At 47.2% G+C, this 20,000-nt stretch overlaps 2 protein-coding genes and 1 long non-coding RNA gene across 3 annotated transcripts in view; all 3 read right to left on the bottom strand.

Annotated features, from left to right (window-relative positions):
• LOC118240589 overlaps nt 1-234 on the bottom strand; it is a 443-nt gene extending 209 nt beyond the window's left edge. Inside the window, exon 1 of the long non-coding RNA XR_004775504.1 lies at nt 70-234. This is a non-coding gene — a long non-coding RNA (uncharacterized LOC118240589). The remainder of the gene's footprint in view (nt 1-69) is intronic.
• A 482-nt stretch (nt 235-716) lies between these two features.
• LOC113569398 (butyrophilin subfamily 3 member A2-like) lies at nt 717-11,647 on the bottom strand. The gene is made up of 8 exons (XM_035521766.1): nt 11,253-11,647; nt 10,860-11,138; nt 10,365-10,463; nt 9,886-9,921; nt 9,417-9,612; nt 1,136-1,306; nt 777-897; nt 717-728 (listed from the first exon to the last, which is right to left on the bottom strand). Exons 1-8 carry the CDS (start codon nt 11,623-11,625, stop codon nt 717-719), a joined length of 1,287 nt encoding a protein of 428 aa, XP_035377659.1. The 5' UTR covers nt 11,626-11,647.
• A 6,651-nt stretch (nt 11,648-18,298) lies between these two features.
• Nucleotides 18,299-19,911, bottom strand: LOC118240668. The gene is made up of 4 exons (XM_035521765.1): nt 19,550-19,911; nt 18,852-19,312; nt 18,575-18,741; nt 18,299-18,507 (listed from the first exon to the last, which is right to left on the bottom strand). The coding sequence occupies exons 1-4, from the start codon at nt 19,670-19,672 to the stop codon at nt 18,299-18,301; spliced, it is 960 nt and encodes a 319-aa protein (XP_035377658.1). The 5' UTR covers nt 19,673-19,911.
• Between the last annotated feature and the right edge of the window lie 89 nt (nt 19,912-20,000).

The raw sequence follows: 20,000 nt of genomic DNA, 5'->3' as shown, positions 1-20,000 counted from the left end.
ACACACACACACCCCTCTCTCTCATACCTGTGTGTGTATCTATGAATAAACAGTACTCCAGTAACTCACTCTAGTTTCTCCAGTTTACAGTTTGGATCCTTCAGTAGATCAGAGAGCTTCTCCCCTCCTTAGGCTCCTAGGTAATTGTAGTTCAGCTTCAGCTCTCTCAGGTGTGAGGGGTTTTTCTTCAGAGCTGAAGCCAGAGCAGCACAACCTTCCACTGTAATACTGCAGTTAAACAACCTGCAGAGAGAAGGAGAAAAACTCCTCAGTGTACTTAGAGCTCAACACATACACACACACACCTCTCACACACACACACACACACACACACACACCTCTCTCACACACACACACACACACACACACACACCTCTCTCACACACACACACACACACACACACACCTCTCTCACACACACACACACCTCTCTCTCACACACACACACCTCTCTCTCACACACACACACACACACCTCTCTCTCACACACACACCTCTCTCACACACACACACCTCTCTCACACACACACACACCTCTCTCACACACACACACCTCTCTCACACACACCTCTCTCACACACACCTCTCTCACACACACCTCTCTCTCACACACACACACACACACACACACACACCCCTCTCTCTCTCACACTCTCTCTCTCTCTCTCTCTCTCAGACCTGTGTGTGTATCTATGAATAAACAGTACTCCAGTAACTCACTGTAGTTTCTCCAGTTTACAGTGTGGATCCTTCAGTAGATCAGAGAGCTTCTTCACTCCTGAGTCTCTTGGTTTATTGTAGCTCAGGTTCAGCTCTCTCAGGTGTGATGAGGGGTTTTTCTTCAGAGCTGAAGGCAGAGCAGCACAACCTTCCTCTCTAATACTGCAGTTAGACAACCTGCAGAGAGAAGGAGAAAAACTCCTCAGTGTACTTAGAGCTCAACACATACACACACACACACACACACCTCACACACACACACACTCACACACACACTCACACTCACACTCACACACACACACACACACTCTGTCTCTCTCCCTCACACAGTGCCTTTTTTGTCACACACAGTATGTGTCTCATGCACACACACACACACACACATCACTACATGGTGAAGAAATGATGACCTCACCTGAGTTTCTCCAGTTTACAGCTTGGACTCTGCAGTCCAGTACAGAGTTTCTTCACTCCTGAATCACACAGTTTATTGTTACTCAGGTTCAGCTCTGTGAGATGGGAGTTTGAGGTGAGAACTGAGGCCAGAACCTCACAGCTTTTCTCTGTGAGTTTACAGTTACTCAACCTGGAAGACAAATGATGAATCATAACACTGCCATCTCCTGCACACATCACGATTACTTGATTTAGTGCTGGTTATATTTTCTACATAACAGAAGTCAGTTAACATATATGTACATAATATACGTGGGTGTGCATAACACATATACACAACATATATGTATATAAATAATACACTACAATATTCCACTCATCATCAGAACTGCGTATTTGATATTAATCAGACTTCATATGATTGCTACATTTTGCTTACTGCTCAGCTACCTTGCCCTACTACACCAGGTTTGCAGCGTCTTATCATAAAAACCTGTTGCTTCTTAAAGGCTGGACTGCTATGCGGTCTGGGTCTGGACTGCTAGGTGGTCTGGGTGTGGGTCAGATCTGCTAGGTGGTCTGGGTGTGGGTAGGGTCTGCTAGGTGGTCTGGGTGTGGGTCAGGTCTGCTAGGTGGTCTGTGTGTGGGTCAGGTCTGCTAGGTGGTATGTGTGTGAGTCAGGCCTGCTAGGTGGTCTGTGTGTGAGTCAGGTCTGCTAGTTGTTATGTGTGTGGGTTTGGTCTGCTAGGTGGTCTGTGTGTGGGTCTGGTCTGCTAGGTGGTCTGTGTGTGGGTCTGGTCTGCTAGGTGGTCTGTGTGTGGGTCAGGCCTGCTAGGTGGGTCAGTCTACACGAACACCTTCACCTTCACCCCGAATTCATTACAAGCATTCACAAAAATGAAGAACCACCATGTAGGGAAAATCAGATCCTCATAGACAATAAAGACACTAACATTCAACCCAACACTCACCCCAACACTCTGTCTGTCTGTTTGAACAGTATCAATATAATCCATGTTGATTTCAAAGAATATGAAATCAATTAACACATTTCTAAAATGCCTAATTTTTCTGCACATACAAGCTTTCCTAGTATCATTCTTATGGATCTGTCCAATCTCATTTACAAATCCTTGCACACAGCATGTCAGAAATGAAAACCGAATGTTCAAAACCTTAAATACAGAATAAATTCTCATTAAAACCTAATGCTAAAACAACCTTAAATGCAGTATCAAACATCTACTTCTGCAACATCATGCACTGTAAAGCTATACTGAGACAGATGACAAGCATTTCTGAATGAACAGATCATTGTAATGCTGAGAAACAGCCGATGTAAGTTGTATAACATACACAAACCACAGCTGATCTCCATCAGGGACAAAGTCACTTACTGAAATACCGACTTACTGTCAGTGACACAGACTCATTAAAGGGGCTCGATAGAGTCAGTGTGGGTACACAACAACACACAGGAGCAGAGAGAGAGAGAGAGAGAGAGAGAGAGGGAGAGGGAGAGGGAGAGAAAGAGAGAGGGGGGAGTGAGAGGGAGCGAGAGGGAGGGAGAGAGAGAGAGAGAGAGGGATAGATAGAGAGAGGGAGGGAGAGAGGAAGAGAGAGGGGGAGAGAGAGTGAGAGAGAGTGAGAGAGAGAGAGAGAGGGAGAGAGAGAGAGGGAGGGAGAGAGGAAGAGAGAGGGGGAGAGAGAGTGAGAGAGAGAGTGAGAGGGGAAAATAATATTTAGTCAGGGGAGAGGCGTAAGAGTCACCATCATAGACCACATGACGGGCCCACGCCCATCACTGAGAGGCTGCTGAAATTTCACAGTCTGGGAAGCATCACCCTGACTAGCATTGCTGAGACTCTGACCAATCACAGAGTTCGGATGAGACGGTCGGACACAGTTCTTTTTGGCACCGGTACGTCCAGGTGTGGCGTCTCTCCAATACACCTCTACGTTACGTCTGTTACGATGTGCACACACATGTAAACACGGGTACAGTACACACATTAGGACACACTGAAAAACACGTAGACGAACTGTGTTTGAATTTGAGTTTTTGTAACAATCCCACACTGATCTCCACAGTGACACCTACTGGCCACTTTTGCTAACATCACATCTTGATAATGTTAACTGAAGCCACTCAGACCAACACTGATAAAGTCTGAACTGATTATTTTGGTGGGTTTTGCCAGGGTATTGATGCAGAGTATTGATCAATAAATATTTAGGGAAAAAACACCACAAATAAACCAGAATGCCAGACAAAATATTGAGAATGTAATGGACAAAGTGTTTCAATAAATAAATATTTTTTCTGTTGTGATTATTAACATTTGTGAGGTTATTTTAAGTGATTGACGGTTTCATGTGTAAGACATTTAGGAAGATAATTTGTCACGATGTGTCCAGCACCCACCCAGAGGGACACGCCCACTGACGGTACGGAGGATGTCACAGTCCAGAAATCACAAAGGAAGTTACGTGTGTGGCTCCACCTACTCTCAGGACTCTCTTCCTGTCAACACGCCCACCTGTTGACACACCCAGAATCTTTCTGCTACACCCAGCAAGCTTGCCAAACACCTGCTACTCTAACCTGCAGACTCCTGCCTCACTAACCTTTAGGTTTACTCTCCATGTACATGTTACCTGAATTGCACGCATGTGGCACCCAGTCGTGTGTGTGTTACTGATGATGACAACTGCGCTGTAGATCATATACTGTAGTCAACAACACTACAGCCAGCGCAGCAGCTACAGGAGCGTGTGGCCTTTGACTGGTGTGTCCGTGCAGTGAGGAGATTCCTCTCCTACAAGCTGATGAGAGTGTAGTAGGTAAATCTGAACTACTCAGGCAACAGGTCGGCTATGGAGTCGGGAACACCCGACTACACAAGACCCCTGCCACATCTCTAACCCCCTTTGGAACATTAACAAGCTTCCATTTATTAAAGCAAGAACATACACACATGCACTTATTCTCAAGATCTAGCGTCTGATAGTGAACAACTAACCTGATACCCAGGTACAGATGTAACAGTGTCCAACTTAAATACCATCATAGCAAGCTACAGTTCAATAAAGGATTCAATAAATCAGTATTTACAAATCACTGTGACTTCTAACAAATGATTCTGAATTTAACTCTGAATGCAGGAGACACTTTAAATCAGTTAATACAGAAAACACTCGTCAACGTGAAGAGACGAACGTCAGTTGTCTTCACTTTCAATGTGAGGATTCTGTTCACCTTTGAGGAGAAAAGTGGAAATAAGTGGAAAAGGTGAGTTACTGCTCTGGGGTTTTGATCTCGTAAAACACCTGAATAAACAGAAAGCCTGAATCTCAGTTCTAACTGTGTGTTGTCTGGTGATGGGACATCTTAGCTAACCAGGTTTAGGTCTGGGGTGGGCTTGCCATCAAAGTCCAATGAGGAAAAGATCCAAATTCTATAGCAGACAAAAAAACAACCCTGAATTCTAAACAGGACATAATGCATAATTTGTGATACAGCTGAGCTCAATTAAATATCACTAGTACAAATTCACATCAGGTTAGTTGTAGCTGTCTGGTAGGCATCAATCCACGAGATCTCCTTTATCTCAAAGTTCTCATTCAACTCTCGACGTCTAGATCATATGAAGCAACGTTTAGGACAAACGCCGTTCAGGACGCGCAAGAGTGAATCTGTGTGAGAGAGTGGAAACGCACGCGCAAGAGTGAAAGTGTGCACAAGTGACTGGAAATGCATGAGAGAGAGAGAGAGAGAGGGAGAGGGGGAGAGAGGGAGGGAGGGAGAGAGAGGGAGAGGGGGAGAGAGAGAGAGAGAGCGAGAGAGAGAGGGAGAGAGTGAGAGAGAGAGGGAGAGTGAATGAGAGAGTGAGACAGAGAGGGAGAGAGAGGGAGGGAGAGAGAGAGAAAGAGAGAGAGAGGGAGGGAGAGAGGGGGGGAGGGAGGGAGGGAGAGAGAGAGGGGGAGAGAGAGAGGGAGGTAGAGGGAGGGAGAGAGAGGGAGGGAGCGTGAGTGAAACAGATAGCGAGTGAAACAGAGAGAGAGAGTAAAAGAGTGAAAAGCTTGATGGAATTTGAGGGAGGAGCTCGCTCATCTCTGCTAGTCTGCTGGTAATATGTGAAGGTGGATGATAATCATCTACATTTACTTACTACATACAGTCACAGAGTTTTGATTAATTTGTACTTTTCTGGGTGTCTCTAATGATAATCTCCTGTCTTCAAGCTTTTATAGAAATGTCTCTTTTCAGTACCTGCATAGATATCTTGTCTATCACTGACCATCTGACCATCCCAGACCACAACTGAACTTTTAAAGTTCATGTATGAAAGCCCAACACTGCTAACTAAACAGTAGTGTTATAGATGCATTACAATAGTGGTATAGATGCATTACAATAGTGCTATAGATGCATTACAATAGTGGTATAGATGCATTACAATAGAGGTATAGATGCATTACAATAGTGGTATAGATGCATTACAATAGAGGTATAGATGCATTACAATAGAGGTATAGATGCATTACAATAGTGCTATAGGTGTATTACAATAGTGCTGTAGATGCATTACACTAGAGGTATAGATGCATTACAATAGTGCTATAGGTGTATTACAATAGCGCTATAGATGTTACCCAAATATTGTTAAACAGCACTCGGGTATGAAATAATAGTTTGTTGTAGCTACACAGTGCAGACTTGGGAATACATGTTCTGCAGAAAGAGTTATAAACTGTTTAAATTATGCTGTGATTTTTCAACGTGGGTAGTGACTGACCACGAGAACAAAATGGTGCCCAAAACAGTTTACATTTTTACCCACAAACACTCAGATAAAAATCAAGAATGCCATCAATTTTAAAAGATTCAAATGAATAACAGACAAAAGTGTAAACCAGTTAGACAGTTAAAACATTAATATGACAGATATTTAAATATGAGACAGATATTTAAATATTACATATTTAATATTAGATGGTTAAATATTTCATATTAGATATTTAATGTTAGTTAGATATTTAAATGTTAGTTAGATATTTAATATTAGACGGTTAAATATTTAATATTAGATATTTAATGTTAGATATTTAATATTAGATGGTTAAATATTTAATGTTAGATATTTAATGTTAGATATTTAATGTTAGTTAGATATTTAATATTAGATGTTTAGATATTTCATGTTAGATATTTAATATTAGTTAGATATTTAATGTTAGTTAGATATTTAATATTAGATGTTTAGATATTTAATGTTAGATATTTAATATTTGACTTAAGTATTTGTGGAGCATCAGGCAGACGTGTGATCAGGTTTGTTTCAGACACTGTCAGTCAAATGTAAGAGCAGCAGGTACCGTACGACACCTGTCAAAACAGGTGAGACGCTTCACTTAGTCTGGTCATGTGACACACCTGTTCTTAACCCAGAGTTTAGATGTGCTGTGCACTGGAGGCTGGACACAAAAGTTGAAACTGGTGTGTGTGTGTGTGTGTGTGTGTGTGTGTGTGTGTGTGTGTGTGACTGTAAAAGTTGAGTTTGTTTGTAAAGCATCATTGAGTTTCAGAAAGGTGCTTTATAACTGTAAATAATAATAATGATACAATTTGTTTCCGTCATGTGGTTTCTATAGAAACAGGATTGATTACTCTGGTGGTTTCTATAGAAACAGGATTGATTACTCTGGTGGTTTCTATAGAAACAGGATTGATTACTCTACAACCTCCCAGCTGCCACAGAACGCTCCCCTTCCCACTGTTCACGTGGTACGTCCCGCCGTGTGCAGTGGGAGTTCACACACTCATTTGTAACCACGCCCATGTTTAACACACCTGCACCTGGTTTCATGTCATTGTGTTTGTAGGTATTTAAACCTCTGCTGGTGTTTGCATCCTTGCTGGTCTTTAATGGTGATCCTGTTCATGTTCGTGAGCTGCGTCTGCCTCTGCCCGTGTTCACCCTGCCTGATCCATGTGAGTGTCACTGTGTTAGTCATTCGTGTTTGTCTAATAAACGTGTCTACGTCGAGGGAGTGTGTGTGTCCTGCTCATCATGCTGTGGCACTCGGGCCGTTACAGTGGCACGTGTTTCATTTGTTGGATAGTTTATGTGGTTACAGTGTTTAACGCTGACTGAGTTTGGTTTTGTGGCTCTTGTTTACAGTCTTAAATGGAAAATGAAAGTAAAACCTCATTTAAAAACAAAAAAGTTTATAACTTGTGTTCATCCAGTCACTTCTGATGTTTTCCTGCTGGTTAATTAAAATGGTCTTTCTCCACAGCTGTTATATATGACACAGAAATCATTTCTTTTAACAACTGAATACATTATCATTCTCTATCTTACACACCCTGTAGAATCACTAAATATCATCTCTACAAATCCAGCCTGAATGGAGGACTGGCTCCTGAGTATTAAACACTTCTACTCTCCACCACATCAAGCTGGTCATCTTCTCCTTAAACCTGGGGGTGCTTCTCTTGGCCTGTGGAAAGACTCTGGCCTACATTCAACTGCTGCTCTATACTCAGAAGGAACATTGGCTTCCTTTCAGCAGCTAACAGCAGGAGAACTTGCCTCCAAGTCACATGTTCAGACATCTGCAGTCAGACGCTACGTAAATTCACATCTGGGTAACATCTGCAGTTCCCAGCGGACTACATTCCACAGAATCCTGTCAGAGACTCCGTAGAAACACACCGACCTGACTGTGCCGCGGCAAAACCAGACCAAGCTACTGGTGGATTTCTTATCTGTACAATGCTTTTCAAAGCTCCAAAACTCCTGCTATGAGACTATTCAGAATACATGAGAAAGGGAACTGAATATGCAAATATCTAATTATATATGAGATGGCAGTCTTGCTCACATTCGCAGTCACTCTGTCAATACAAAATACTGTCTAATCCAGTTTAAATACACTAATCCAGTTTAAAGACCTACACAGACTGCACTATTCCAGAGTGAAATTACATGGTCTATTTCCAGATGTCGTCTCTGTGAGAGAAGCGTCAGTGAAATGAAGACACACCATCACATTCCTACAGTCTGTCCCAAACTTCACCATTTCTGGATCCAAATCTTCTCCGACATTCTAGAGGCAAGTGTGGAGCCTGACACCGTCCTGATAATACTGGAATATCTGAAACTGTCCTAAGACAGCTGAAGTCAGCTCAGCAACGTCTCATTTGCTGTGGTCTAATTATTGCTAATAGATTATTCTATAACTATGGAAGATGGCAGAATTACCTTTACTTAGACTGTGGATTACAGAACAACAAGTTCTCTACACCTGGAGAGAATTACGTATATGCTGAAGGAAAAATAATCCATTTGGAAAAGTCTGGCACACACTAATCTCTGATCACAACCAAGACTGTGATGGTGTAGAAGACCATTCAGGTGCTTCATCAGTGACTAGGTGGAGCTCACAGGGAAGGTCTGGGATGGGTTAGGATCACTATTATACTTCAGTGACTAGGTGGAGCTCACAGGGAAGATCTGGGATGGGTTTGGATCACTATTATACTTCAGTGACTAGGTGGAGCTCACAGGGAAGGTCTGGGATGGGTTAGGATCACTATTATACTTCATCAGTGACTAGTTGGAGCTCACAGGGAAGATCTGGGATGGGTTTGGATCACTATTATACTTCAGTGACTAGGTGGAGCTCACAGGGAAGGTCTGGGATGGGTTAGGATCACTATTATACTTCATCAGTGACTAGGTGGAGCTCACAGGGAAGGTCTGGGATGGGTTAGGATCACTCAACTTTAGGTTTAGTCTTTCTTCACTATATATAAACAAATGAGGTTTATCACCTATAAATACGGGTATAAATGTACGCAGACACATTTCAAATGGATTTGAATCTGATTAATCAAACAACACCAGGATCCATTTTATCCAGATGTTACACAAGAGTAAAAGTCTAAACTCACATGGGGCGTCATCAAGTCGGCATAATAAATGGAGGTCAAAGGTCATGTGACTGTAGACTGTCCAGTAAACTACACTGTTCATATTAGATTAGCTTGTGTATGGTTACCATGGACTTGGTCTTACACTTCAATCACAGATTAAAAATACAATGTATAATGTATTAATCAACAATACTGTGTAATAAACGCTGTCTTAACTATACTGTAGGACCCTCCATCTCTACATAACAGACCTATAAGGAACACTCTCACACACACATACACATATACACACACATACACACACACACACACACACAGTTAAAGCACTAATAGAGCCTGTAATGAAAATACTCACTGTGCTTTTCTGCATGATTTGACCACTTTCTGGAGCTTCAGAAAACCTTCCTCTGATTGGTCATATTTGCTCAGGTCAAACTCCTCCAGATCCTCTTCTGAAGTAAGTAGAGTGTGTTCCACATATGCCCACTGAGCATCAGTGAAGTTCATCCCACCGAGACGATCTTCACCTCCTCTCCTCATGCACAAGTCAGCTGTTCACACAAGACAGAAGGATCATTAAGTTCATTCACACAGTGGAAGTACAAATTCTCTCTAATTAATTATCCCCCCCCACACTGATGGGGTTACTTTTCTATACACACAGTGTCTCTAACTCTGGAGTTCTTATTTCTTGTGTATGTAAATCAGTCCCTCTGTTTCCCTCTAGTGATATTGTTTGATCAAACCCGTTGTGTTACAGGTAACATCAGATCCTGTTAAAATGGAAAAGCCCGACTACAGAAAACTAAATAAATTGAGTTTACCTGTCTCAATGTCTCTCTTCACTCTTTCCTGTTTAGCTGAAAGCAGAGAAATGTAACATCACCAAACAGATATTTATTGTTTTATGTGTGTCTAAATACAATGTGAACATCAGTACACACAAGCTATTTGTGATCCCACCCAAAGGAACAGACTGAATCTGTTAGCACAGCTCACACTGACAGGAAGAGAACAGAACCACTTCTGATCTCATTAGTACAGAGACGAGTTTCAGACGTACTGACGATGGCTGATGTGTGTGATGATTTGTGAGTTTTCATATCTGACTTATTTTATCTTCTTAGACCACATCTGTAATTGACCTCAGCACACTAATGGTGTGAATGTCTAAATATATGGCATTTGAATAATAATAAAGTCTCTGGAGAACTGGAACGTAATATGAGACACTCCTGACACAGACAGACTAGATATGAGGACTGTGGGACAGGAATATACTGAGTGACAGATACAGGTTTACCTCTCCTTCTGTAATACACGACACCCACGAGTGCTGAGAGCAGGATCAGTACAACTGGAACAACGATGGCTGCTGTATAGTCAGGCCTGGGCAAGTGATCTGGAACACAATGAAAAAGATTCAGATTAAATATCCATCTGTGCAGTCACATATTGGTTCAAGAAAGAAGACAATTCTTTTAAGGCTAAATAACATTATAAGCAATTATATAAACACACTTTCATAAATATAGTCATACTCTGGTAATTAAGCAACTTCTGAGTATTCTGAACGCTTTCCAGTAGTCTAAATTACCAGTGATGTTTTCCAGTAGTGTAAATTACCAGTGACGTTTTCCAGTAGTGTAAATTACCAGTGATGTACTTCAGTAGTGTAAATTACCAGATGTTTTCCAGTAGTCTAAATCACCAGTGATGTTTTCCAGTAGTGTAAATCACCAGTGATGTTTTCCAGTAGTCTAAATTACCAGTGATGTTTTCCAGTAGTGTAAATTACCAGTGATGTTGATCTTTTCCTGCATCATGTTCTGCTCCCGTTTCACTCTGCAGATGTAGGTGTTGGTGTCACTCTTGAGTGCAGTGAGGCGGAGTCTCACATTAAAGCCTTTATCATCTCCACAGGACTCTGTTACTTTAGCCAATTCTGCTCCTTTACTGTCCAGCCACTGGAGGTACAGGCCACTAGCAGGCCACCAGCCCTTAGAGTCACACTGTAGAAGAACCCCACCTGAGGCATCAGTGCCCAGTACAGTGATCTCTGGGGTTCTTCCAACAGCTGTGGATTAAAAAGACCAAAGCCTGATATAGCATCAACCTGCTTCTGCTTACATAAACACTTATTAAAACAGTATCTATTATTTAAAAGTATGTTTGAAATGCAATGCCTTACCTTCAATTTTAAGCAGAACACTGACATGATCTTGCTGATGGACAGAATCAACACGACATGTGTACTGTCCTCCATCAGACACTTTAACGTTCTTCAGTAGCAGTGAGGTGTTGCCATACTGTAGCTTCTCTTCAAACAGAGCTGTTCTCCCTCTGTAGGAACGATCCTGACCATTGTTCTTGTCTTCTTTATTCTCATAGTGATGCACTACTGTGTTATTCAGGTCTGTTCTGCTCCACTTCACTTCCATGTCCACAGCACTCATGGTGGGTTTGATGGAACACGGCAGAACGATGTCAGAACCAGGAGCAGCAAAAACAGGCACAGCTGGACCCTCCACATTAAACTTCTGAGCTCCTACAATGAGAAACATCACAATGCTGGATGTTCACATGCACTCCACACATTACACACACCATTATGGCTGATGAATAAAGAGGTGATTACACACCATGTGCAGTAAAGGACATTTGGGGGAATATTCATGATCCACATGTGATGGAATAAAGACAAAGACTAAATGTTACAGGCATGAACATGGAGACACTTCTGTATCTGTATTTATTTATCGCTACCACACACACACACACACACACTCACACAACCACACACACTCACACAACCACACACGCCTTCCAAACAAAGCCAGCCTACCACAGACTACATTACCCACAAGCCCACTGTGTGTTCCCAGTCTTGTTCTCCTCATTGTGTTTCCTGTATAAACTGTTCTGTTGTTGGTCTGTGTGAAGTCTCGTTTGTCTGGTCATCTGTTTCTGAGCCGTTTTGTGATCTATTGTTTTTGCTCTCTTGCCTGCTCCTATATTGGTTCTTATATATTCATCACCTGCTACCTGGATTGTGACCTCTGCCTGTTTCGTGACGTCTTTGGACCATCCCTGTGATAATAACATCTGCAGGTACTGGATTGGTACCAGATTCTCTGGCTGCACAAGGCCAGCTGTTAAATCAGCATCACCAGCATCTGGAGTCACTAGGCAACGTGGCAGAGGAACTCGCTCGGCAATCTCAGCATCTTACTGCGCTGGTTCCTTCGGTAACTGCGCTTACGCATCGCCTGGCAACATTAACATCCAGTGAGGTGAGAACACCAGGTGTGGTCACACTCCAGACTCCTGCCACTAGTGGGTCTCCCTTTCCTCTACCGGAAAAGTACAATGGAAACCCAGCAGGCTGTCAGGGGTTTTTGCTGCAGTGCTCTGTGTTCTTTGCCCATCGACCTCCCTGTACAGACTCTGTGCGCATTTCATTGATCATATTATTATTATTAGTAGTATTAGTATTAGTTGTTGTTGTTATTATTATGCGGTAGAGTGCTGGAGTGGGTAAACACAGTCGGCACCGAGCGTGGAGAGAGAACCAGAGACCTTGTAGCCTTTTCACCTCCTGATTTCATTCTGTTTTTGATCCTCCCCTACAAGGCGAGGAGAGCAGATGTTTCATTTAAAGCAGGGCTCCCGCCCCACTGCTTCCACTGTTCAAATACTGCTGGTCATTTCTCACAGGATCAGTCCAGAGTGATCCACCTTAGACTTCCACAGAGGCCTTGAAACCACCTGCATCAGAACCTCAGATCTGCACTTACAGACCCAAAGTCCTCTGACCTTAAGAAACCCCAGAAACATTATTCATCTTTATGCTTTCAAACACAGTCTTGCACCACTCTGCACCTGTTACAGAGAGCACCAAAGCCCATTATAATTAGATCTCAGATCACTTCATGAACACACAGAATAACGTTTGGCCTTTGCTTCACCCCAACATTTCTCTAGCTCAGGTTTACAGTAAGAGGGGAGCAGCTGTGCTGCTTCATCCCTGTGACTGCACCACAGATCTAGTGGAAGGGCGTGAGCCTGCTGTCCGTATCCTCTACCACAGACAATAAGGCCATGGAGGACTACATCACCGAGGCGTCTGCAGGATGGTACATCCGTCATTCCATAGCAGCGGATGGATTATTTTTACTTATATATATCGATCCAGTCCCCATACCAGGAAGACCATGGTCGCCCTTAGCGACAGATTTCAGAACTGACCTACTACTGTCAGAAGGAGAGACGACTGTTCTCACTATGGTGCTCCATCTCTCCAAGGTCATGCGGTTTGTGGGTTTGCTCTCACGCCCTTCAGTCAGCTTTTACTGCTTCATACTGCTGAGCTGTAGCTCTGGTGGAGATACTCACACTGTACGTTTATTCTCCTCCCTTATAGTTCCTATTATAGTATACTTCTACACAGGAAACCCAACTGTTTGAACAGTTGTTTATTGTTCATGAAATAAATCATATCAAAATAAGTGCATCATTTGTGAGATTGTGTCTCATTACCAAAAAGTTATTCACTTCGTGAATGGGCAACAGAATGCACAATAAATCAGTGCTCGTTCACTTTGTGAAGTACAAATGATTATGAACAACACACAGAATAAATAATTAAAATAGGAATAAATATACACAGAATAAATAATTAAAGCAGGAATACATATAAAACTATGTACAAGTATGAACAATGGGGTGAGTGGGGTAGTCAGCAGATCACTGACCCTGTCCAGCATGTCCTCTCCTCATCTCTTCCATCCACTGCTCCATGGTGTTCCCTGGCCAGCGCGGCAGGGGCAGTAGGAGTGGCGATGGTGACAGAAGCCGCGTGGCCTTCCGGACCGGAGCTCGTCGGGGTCTCACCGGGAGGAAGAGGAGGTTGGCCTCGGACACGCTGAGAAGCCTGCCCGGACGCATCCTGCTGTATGTTAAAGTCAAAGGCAGGGTGCCCGTGAGTCGGACGCTCCGGGAGCTTACTCAGCGTGGGAGGGAAGGGTTCTGGGGCCACCATGGGAGTGCTGGACTGGCCAACGCTCAGGTGCAGAACATCCTGTTCCTGCTTTTTCTTCCTGGCATTGTACCTGTAACAAAAACAGCAGCACAGCCTATTAGTACTCAGCCTGTATAGTCCACAGTGCCAATAAGGTCAATATAAAACCCCCTAAACTCACCACTGGGTCAGTGTCCGCTGATTCAACTCAAAAAGTTGAATACGGGTCCGGGTCATGAGGCCGGGGCTGCCGAGGACTACGTCCCCCATGTAGTCCCTCATGACGGCAGCCCACCTGTTCACCCTGACGCCGGCGACGGTCTGACCGGCCGGGTGAAGCCGACAAAGCGCCAGGCACACGGCCTCCACCAGGCGGCTGACGCTGGGCCACTGAGCAGGCCCGCTGCCTTGTCCAAGGAAGCAGCTGTGAAGATACAAAAGCACACACAGACAGACAGACACACAGACAGACACACAGACAGAATGAATTATTCACACAGCTACAAGTCAAACTCTAGGAAACTCATTGGTTTATGGAGAGTGTGCTTACCACTTCAGACTCTGTTCCAGCTACAATAGAGGTCTTAGAGAGGCTGCTTTTAAACCGTCCCTTGATAAGTCGGTCTCTGTGATGCGGTAGCTAGGCAACGCCGCCCTCGTCACTCTCTGGCAGTTTGTCCCAGAGAGCGACGATGCTGTCTACGCTCTGCTGTGTCACAAAGGCCTGGTGACGCAGGTCCACCCGACTGTCGGCCAGGTTTACTACGTCATGGTAGCTTGGAACACCATCAGGTCCCAGGCTCTCCTAGAAATAAAAGAAAGAAACATATACTTTTGGATTGAAGCACACAAACGTTTACTGCTCTCATATGATTGAACACCTTTTTTTGGAGTGCTTAGGACTTGTGTTGCGCTGTACATGTAAATACAAAGTGAACAGAAAGAACTACAGTGTACTTACATCCTCCTCATCCCCACACAAAGCCTGAGTCTGGGTAGCAACCTGGCAGTCACGGACGGTCTCCTTGGTCATCCCGGACGCCGAGGACTCGGCCGGGTCTGACCGGGTCCGCGACGAGGCAGCCGGAGAACGAGGTCCCACCGCTGCGTGATGGAGAGGCGGCAGTGGTTCGAGACTGTGCTCGGAGCACGTGGGGTCCGCAAACTCATTGAATCCCACATCCACGTCCTCGAAGCCCTCGTCCTCCAGCTCTGGAAGGTCCTCATCGCTGATCCCATCTGGAGCGTCTGGATCCCTGCTGAGGTCCTCCTGCAGCACTACGCCGATCTGAGAGTACAGATACTCCACCCCGATGAGCTCACCTATACAAGTGTTTAATACATCACAAAGGGAAAAAAGGGTTAAGTGTGAGTGTGTGTGTGTGTGTGTGCGCGTGCGCGTGTGTGTGTGAGAATATGAGAGGTGGGGGGGGATTACCTGTTTACTCTCCAGGACTAGTGTAAGCCTCAGCCAGGAGCCCAGGAGTTGCTGGCTCAGCTGGTTGGCGTAGTGCTGCAGCCGGCCGCTGTAGCAGACCCGAGTAGGATCGCTTCCCTCCACTGCCGCTGCCGCGCGTTCCTCGTTCCACCTCACCAACCCTTCCAGCAGGTACGCCTGGAAGTGCAGGACACTCACACATCTACCTGCAGCAGTCGAGGAAAGGAGGCTTTTAGTAAACAGTGCTGACATGCATACAGAGAGCGAGCGCGAGAGAGGCACTTACCAGGTACGAAGCGGTTCAGGTGCAGGTGGAACGACTCCAGGGACGTGGAAGCGCGTGCGCAGCGATACACGGGCAGGATGACCCCTCCACTGGTCACCTGCCCCACCCTCCTGTACAGCTGAACACCAGGAGGGTCCTGAATGCAGTGGAGGTGGCGCCTCTGGGTCTGCCAGATGTCCTCCATCTTCTCGCGGTCCAGAAGCCTGACGCCCATGGTGTCCGTCACATCCATGTAGTCTTCCAGCAGCTCCTGGACCTGCAGCTCGGTCTCCTGCGCCCCGTGCGTGCGGCGCCAACAGTGCCGAGCCAGCTCCTTGACCGTGGGTCTGCCGGAAGACCCGGCGTCAGTCAGGCGGCCTCTGGACCGCAGTGCCTCCCCGAGCTCCGACTGCCTGGCCTCCTGCACACGGGCCACATCCTCCGCATCCCACTCGAAGACGTAGAAGGAGAGGCGGCCCACGAAGAGGCCGTACAGCCGGTGACTGCCCGTGGTGACACCCGCCGCGAACCGTCGCGTGAAGTGCGACACGTCCAGCCTGACGACCAGCTGGTCCACTCGTGGAACAGGCCGCTGCCTTGCTCTTCCCCACGCTGGACCAGCAGTCACGGTCCACGTAGAGGAGCTGGGGAGGGGCCTCTCTGGCTCGCCCGTACCGCTCCATCAGCTTGACGCACATGGGCAGCAGGCCCTCACCCTCCGCCGCCGTGAGGACGGCGATGAGGATCTGCCCAAACTCGTTCCCCACGTTTGTAGCCCATGCCGCCGTGCTGGCAAGTTTCTCGGTCACCTGGAGGAACAAAGGGCACACGACGCACGTCGCACACGTGACAATCAAGCATATCGTAGAGGTTACCGTTCAGCGGCGCGCGTGCGTGCACGTTGTGCCCAAGCTTACCTTCTTTGTGGAGTACATCTTCAAAACGGCTCCGTAGATTGAGGTGACCCTGGCCTTCATCTCCTCAAGCCGTGACAGCACGTCCTGCACGTACACTGTCAGCAGCCATTTTGGAGTGGGCACTGGCACCATCAGGGGCAGCAGGCGGGTGATGGTGCTGGGGTCAGTGCCCGGGGTCAGAAACTTCTTGAGCACGAAGAGGTACTCGGAGGACTTGGCCAGCCACTGCTGTCCGTGCCTGACGCACAGGTGCCTGTACAGCGAGGTCACACTGTTTCCCAGAGTGTGACCCCGCATCAGGCAAACGACCTCCTTGTCGCAGGACAGCCTAAAGAACGCCAACACAATCACAGATCAACCAGCAGGTCACATATTATTCCATCACAAAATCTCGTGCTCTCTCTCTCTCTCTCTCTCCCTCCCTCCCTCTCTCACACACACACACACACACACACACACACACCTGCAGGTCAGGACCGCTGGGAACTTCTCCCGATGGACGGGGTCCAGCTGCTCCAGTATGTCCTGTGACCAGCCCGCCACCTTCTTCTTACTGCGGCGCCACTCCAGGTACTCAGTGGCCACGAAGTACCAGCCGCTGAAGTCCAAGACCCTCCGGACGGTCTTGTACAGCCCACAGGCCGTCAGCTTATGGCCCAGCCGACGGCACTCGGGCTGCGCGCACAGCAGTTTGAATGCCCACATGCGGTAGGGCATCCACAGGAACAGTCTGCTGTGGAAGAAGGCGTCGGGCGAAGACGGAGGTTGTGCGTATACCAGCCGGGGTCCGGGAGGCCACCACCACAGACGCAGATTCTTGGTGAAGAGCGCCCGGCTGACCCACTGATGCTGCTCTCTGGGCAGCGTCTGCTTCCAGCTCTCGAGCAGAAGCACCTTAAACGAACAAACGCACGCATCGTGAATATGGGCTTGCTGTTTAACTCGACCGACCACAAAAGCACCAAGGCGGGCCGGTGCCGCTCACCTCAGCAGTGGGCACTGGCTGCGTTTGCGAAGGCTGCTTTTCCGGTTCAGCCGTCGGCAGGGAGCGCTGGGGTGGGGCAAGGACCTCTGGAGCAGAGGAAGTGGGAGCTGGAACCCCACGTGTTAATGAGCTTAGAAAAGGACAAAAGATGTCACTTGACATCACGGCACAGGTGCACGTCAGCCTGCGGGGATGACAGCCAAGAAGCCGGAAAGCATCTAACACTACCGAAGCCTAAAAGCATCGAGTGCTACAGAAGCATGAGCCGCTCCCAGACCCACCCCTCGACGATGACAGCAGTGTCAAGCAAATCTAGGTTGTTAGGTGCAGCTATGTTAAGGAAATAAACAGATGAAATGAAGAAGATGACACCGTTTTAGCCAACGAACATGAAGAGCACCGCTTAACATGCTTTTAGTGATTGAATGACTAAGTGAAGAATGAATTAATGACCGTGCAGGGTGAAATAGAGACTATTCTAATGCCATCGTCTCATCACCTACCTTACAGCTTCCAAGTCCTTCCCATTATAGCTGCATTACAATGCATCACAACAAAACAAGTTACAGTCAGGCCAAACAAGACAGACCTTCAATTTTATACCTGCGTAGTTCACTCAGTCCATTCGGCAGGACAACTCACCTTCAGTGTCCAGTTCCACGGACACGCCAGCAGGTCGGCATCGGAAGGCTCCTGCGTCGTCTCCGGCCGTGCGAGTTCCACGGACAGCAGCCGAACACGGGACCCTTCCGACGCCGGCCGCGCACCTGAGCCTTCCGACGCGGAGCAGCTGGCTGTGGAACTCCGACGGCCGGAGACACCTGCGTACGGAGACAGGGAGCTATTTCAGGCACCGGAAAGGTGAGTCGGCCATCCACACGCACGCACCTGAAAGGTGGGGCGCCGGTGCCCGAGCAGGCACAGATGGGGAGGCGGTCGCGGAGCGCGTCTGCGGACGGCCGCTCTCCTTCGCGTCTCTGCGCTGGATGGACTTTTGCAGCGCCTCCATCTTGCTCGCAGGACTCACGTTCTGGCGCCGGATCCACCGGACGTAGCTGGATTAACAAAACCGCACGCGTCACACCGCAAAACCTTCCACGTTCCAACGCTGCTGCGTTTGTCCTGCGTGAGTACAGTACACACCTCCTCTTCTCCCTGTCCTTACCCTCGTACAGGTCCCCATACGAAACGCTCTGGTGTTCCCCGAAGCCACGAGACGCTGGTCCTCCCGTCCAGGAGAGGAGGACCCGTTCCTGGTCCGGCGCTCGCGTACTGGACCAGGGCGTCCTTGTTCGCCATGGCAGGGTACATGGAAGTGGCGCCACCCTCACACTCCCGTTGACGGGCCGCCAACACCATGACGGCGTATCCCACGTCGTGCGTCAGCAGCCATTTGAATGTCTGACCCCGGTACTGCCCGAACTGGACCGTGCTCTCGCTCGGCACGAGCCGGGCGTTCCCGGGGTCGCCCCCGCTCGCCACCACGCGGTCCTTGGTCTCCTCCCTCACCCTCTCGGCGCTCCGAGCCCGAGACGGGGCCGGCCGCCGCTTGTAGGCGTCGGACTGCTCCAGGGCCTCGGGCGAAGGCTGGAGGTCTCTTGCCTGAATGTGGGCTAGTAATCCATTCTGGCCAAAAGGAGACAAGAGACGAAAAGACATAAGCCTCGTGCGCAGGCTACTTACTTGAATCGCTACTTAACACCCAAACTGTAGAAAGAAGAAGAAACACACACACACACACACACACACACACACACACACACACACACACACATACATACATACATACATACATACATCAGTGTCACACACAGAATAAGGCCGACAACACGGTCTCGGTTGGCTTAGTGAATGAACACTTACGATGAACGCGGTACTACGCTGCGCGTCCGCAGTACAGCAACACACGGTCGATCTGGAGTTGGAAAGCAGCACTCCAGACGAGCCACTCCAGACGAGCACGCAAACCACCTGCTCACATTTCATCAGTCATTTTAATGCCATCTAGCCAGACAGATGGTCGGACACCCGCTAGTTCGCACATAAACCAGCTCGCTCGCTCGGTTCTGGCCGCTAATCGGGCCCATGAAATGTCACGTTTACAGTACATTCCCGAGGTAGGTAGACGGGGAATAAAAGCCAGGTAAAGAAAAGAGCGTAAAACGTCTGAAAAATCCTTAGCCGGCGATACTTACCGCACGCCGTGAGAAGTGTGACAGTGTGACGAGCCGGCAACGGGATAGCAACGGGAGAGCCAATGAAAACTCGCGAATCCTGCTGGAACAGGCCAATGAGAGGACGCGGGCCTTTTAGA

The sequence above is a fragment of the Electrophorus electricus genome, chromosome 22, assembly GCF_013358815.1.
Source record: "Electrophorus electricus isolate fEleEle1 chromosome 22, fEleEle1.pri, whole genome shotgun sequence".
Lineage (NCBI taxonomy): Eukaryota > Metazoa > Chordata > Actinopteri > Gymnotiformes > Gymnotidae > Electrophorus > Electrophorus electricus.
Note: the sequence above shows the minus strand (reverse complement) of the source record. Positions and strands in the feature narration are given on the sequence as shown.

Excerpts from the sequence above, each read along its gene's own strand:
- LOC113569398 (XM_035521766.1), bottom strand. The coding sequence starts at position 11,625 with ATGTTTCTCATTGTAGGAGCTCAGAAGTTTAATGTGGAGGGTCCAGCT. Across the intron at positions 11,139-11,252 it reads TGTTCTGCTTAAAATTGAAG|CTGTTGGAAGAACCCCAGAG; the intron begins GTAAGGCATTGC and ends TTTAATCCACAG. Across the intron at positions 9,613-9,885 it reads GAAGAGAGACATTGAGACAG|CTGACTTGTGCATGAGGAGA; the intron begins GTAAACTCAATT and ends TTGTGTGAACAG.
- LOC118240668 (XM_035521765.1), bottom strand. The coding sequence starts at position 19,672 with ATGAAATGTGAGCAGGTGGTTTGCGTGCTCGTCTGGAGTGGCTCGTCT. Across the intron at positions 18,742-18,851 it reads GTATGGGGACCTGTACGAGG|CTACGTCCGGTGGATCCGGC; the intron begins GTAAGGACAGGG and ends TTGTTAATCCAG. Across the intron at positions 18,508-18,574 it reads ACCGGCGCCCCACCTTTCAG|GTGTCTCCGGCCGTCGGAGT; the intron begins GTGCGTGCGTGT and ends CTCCGTACGCAG.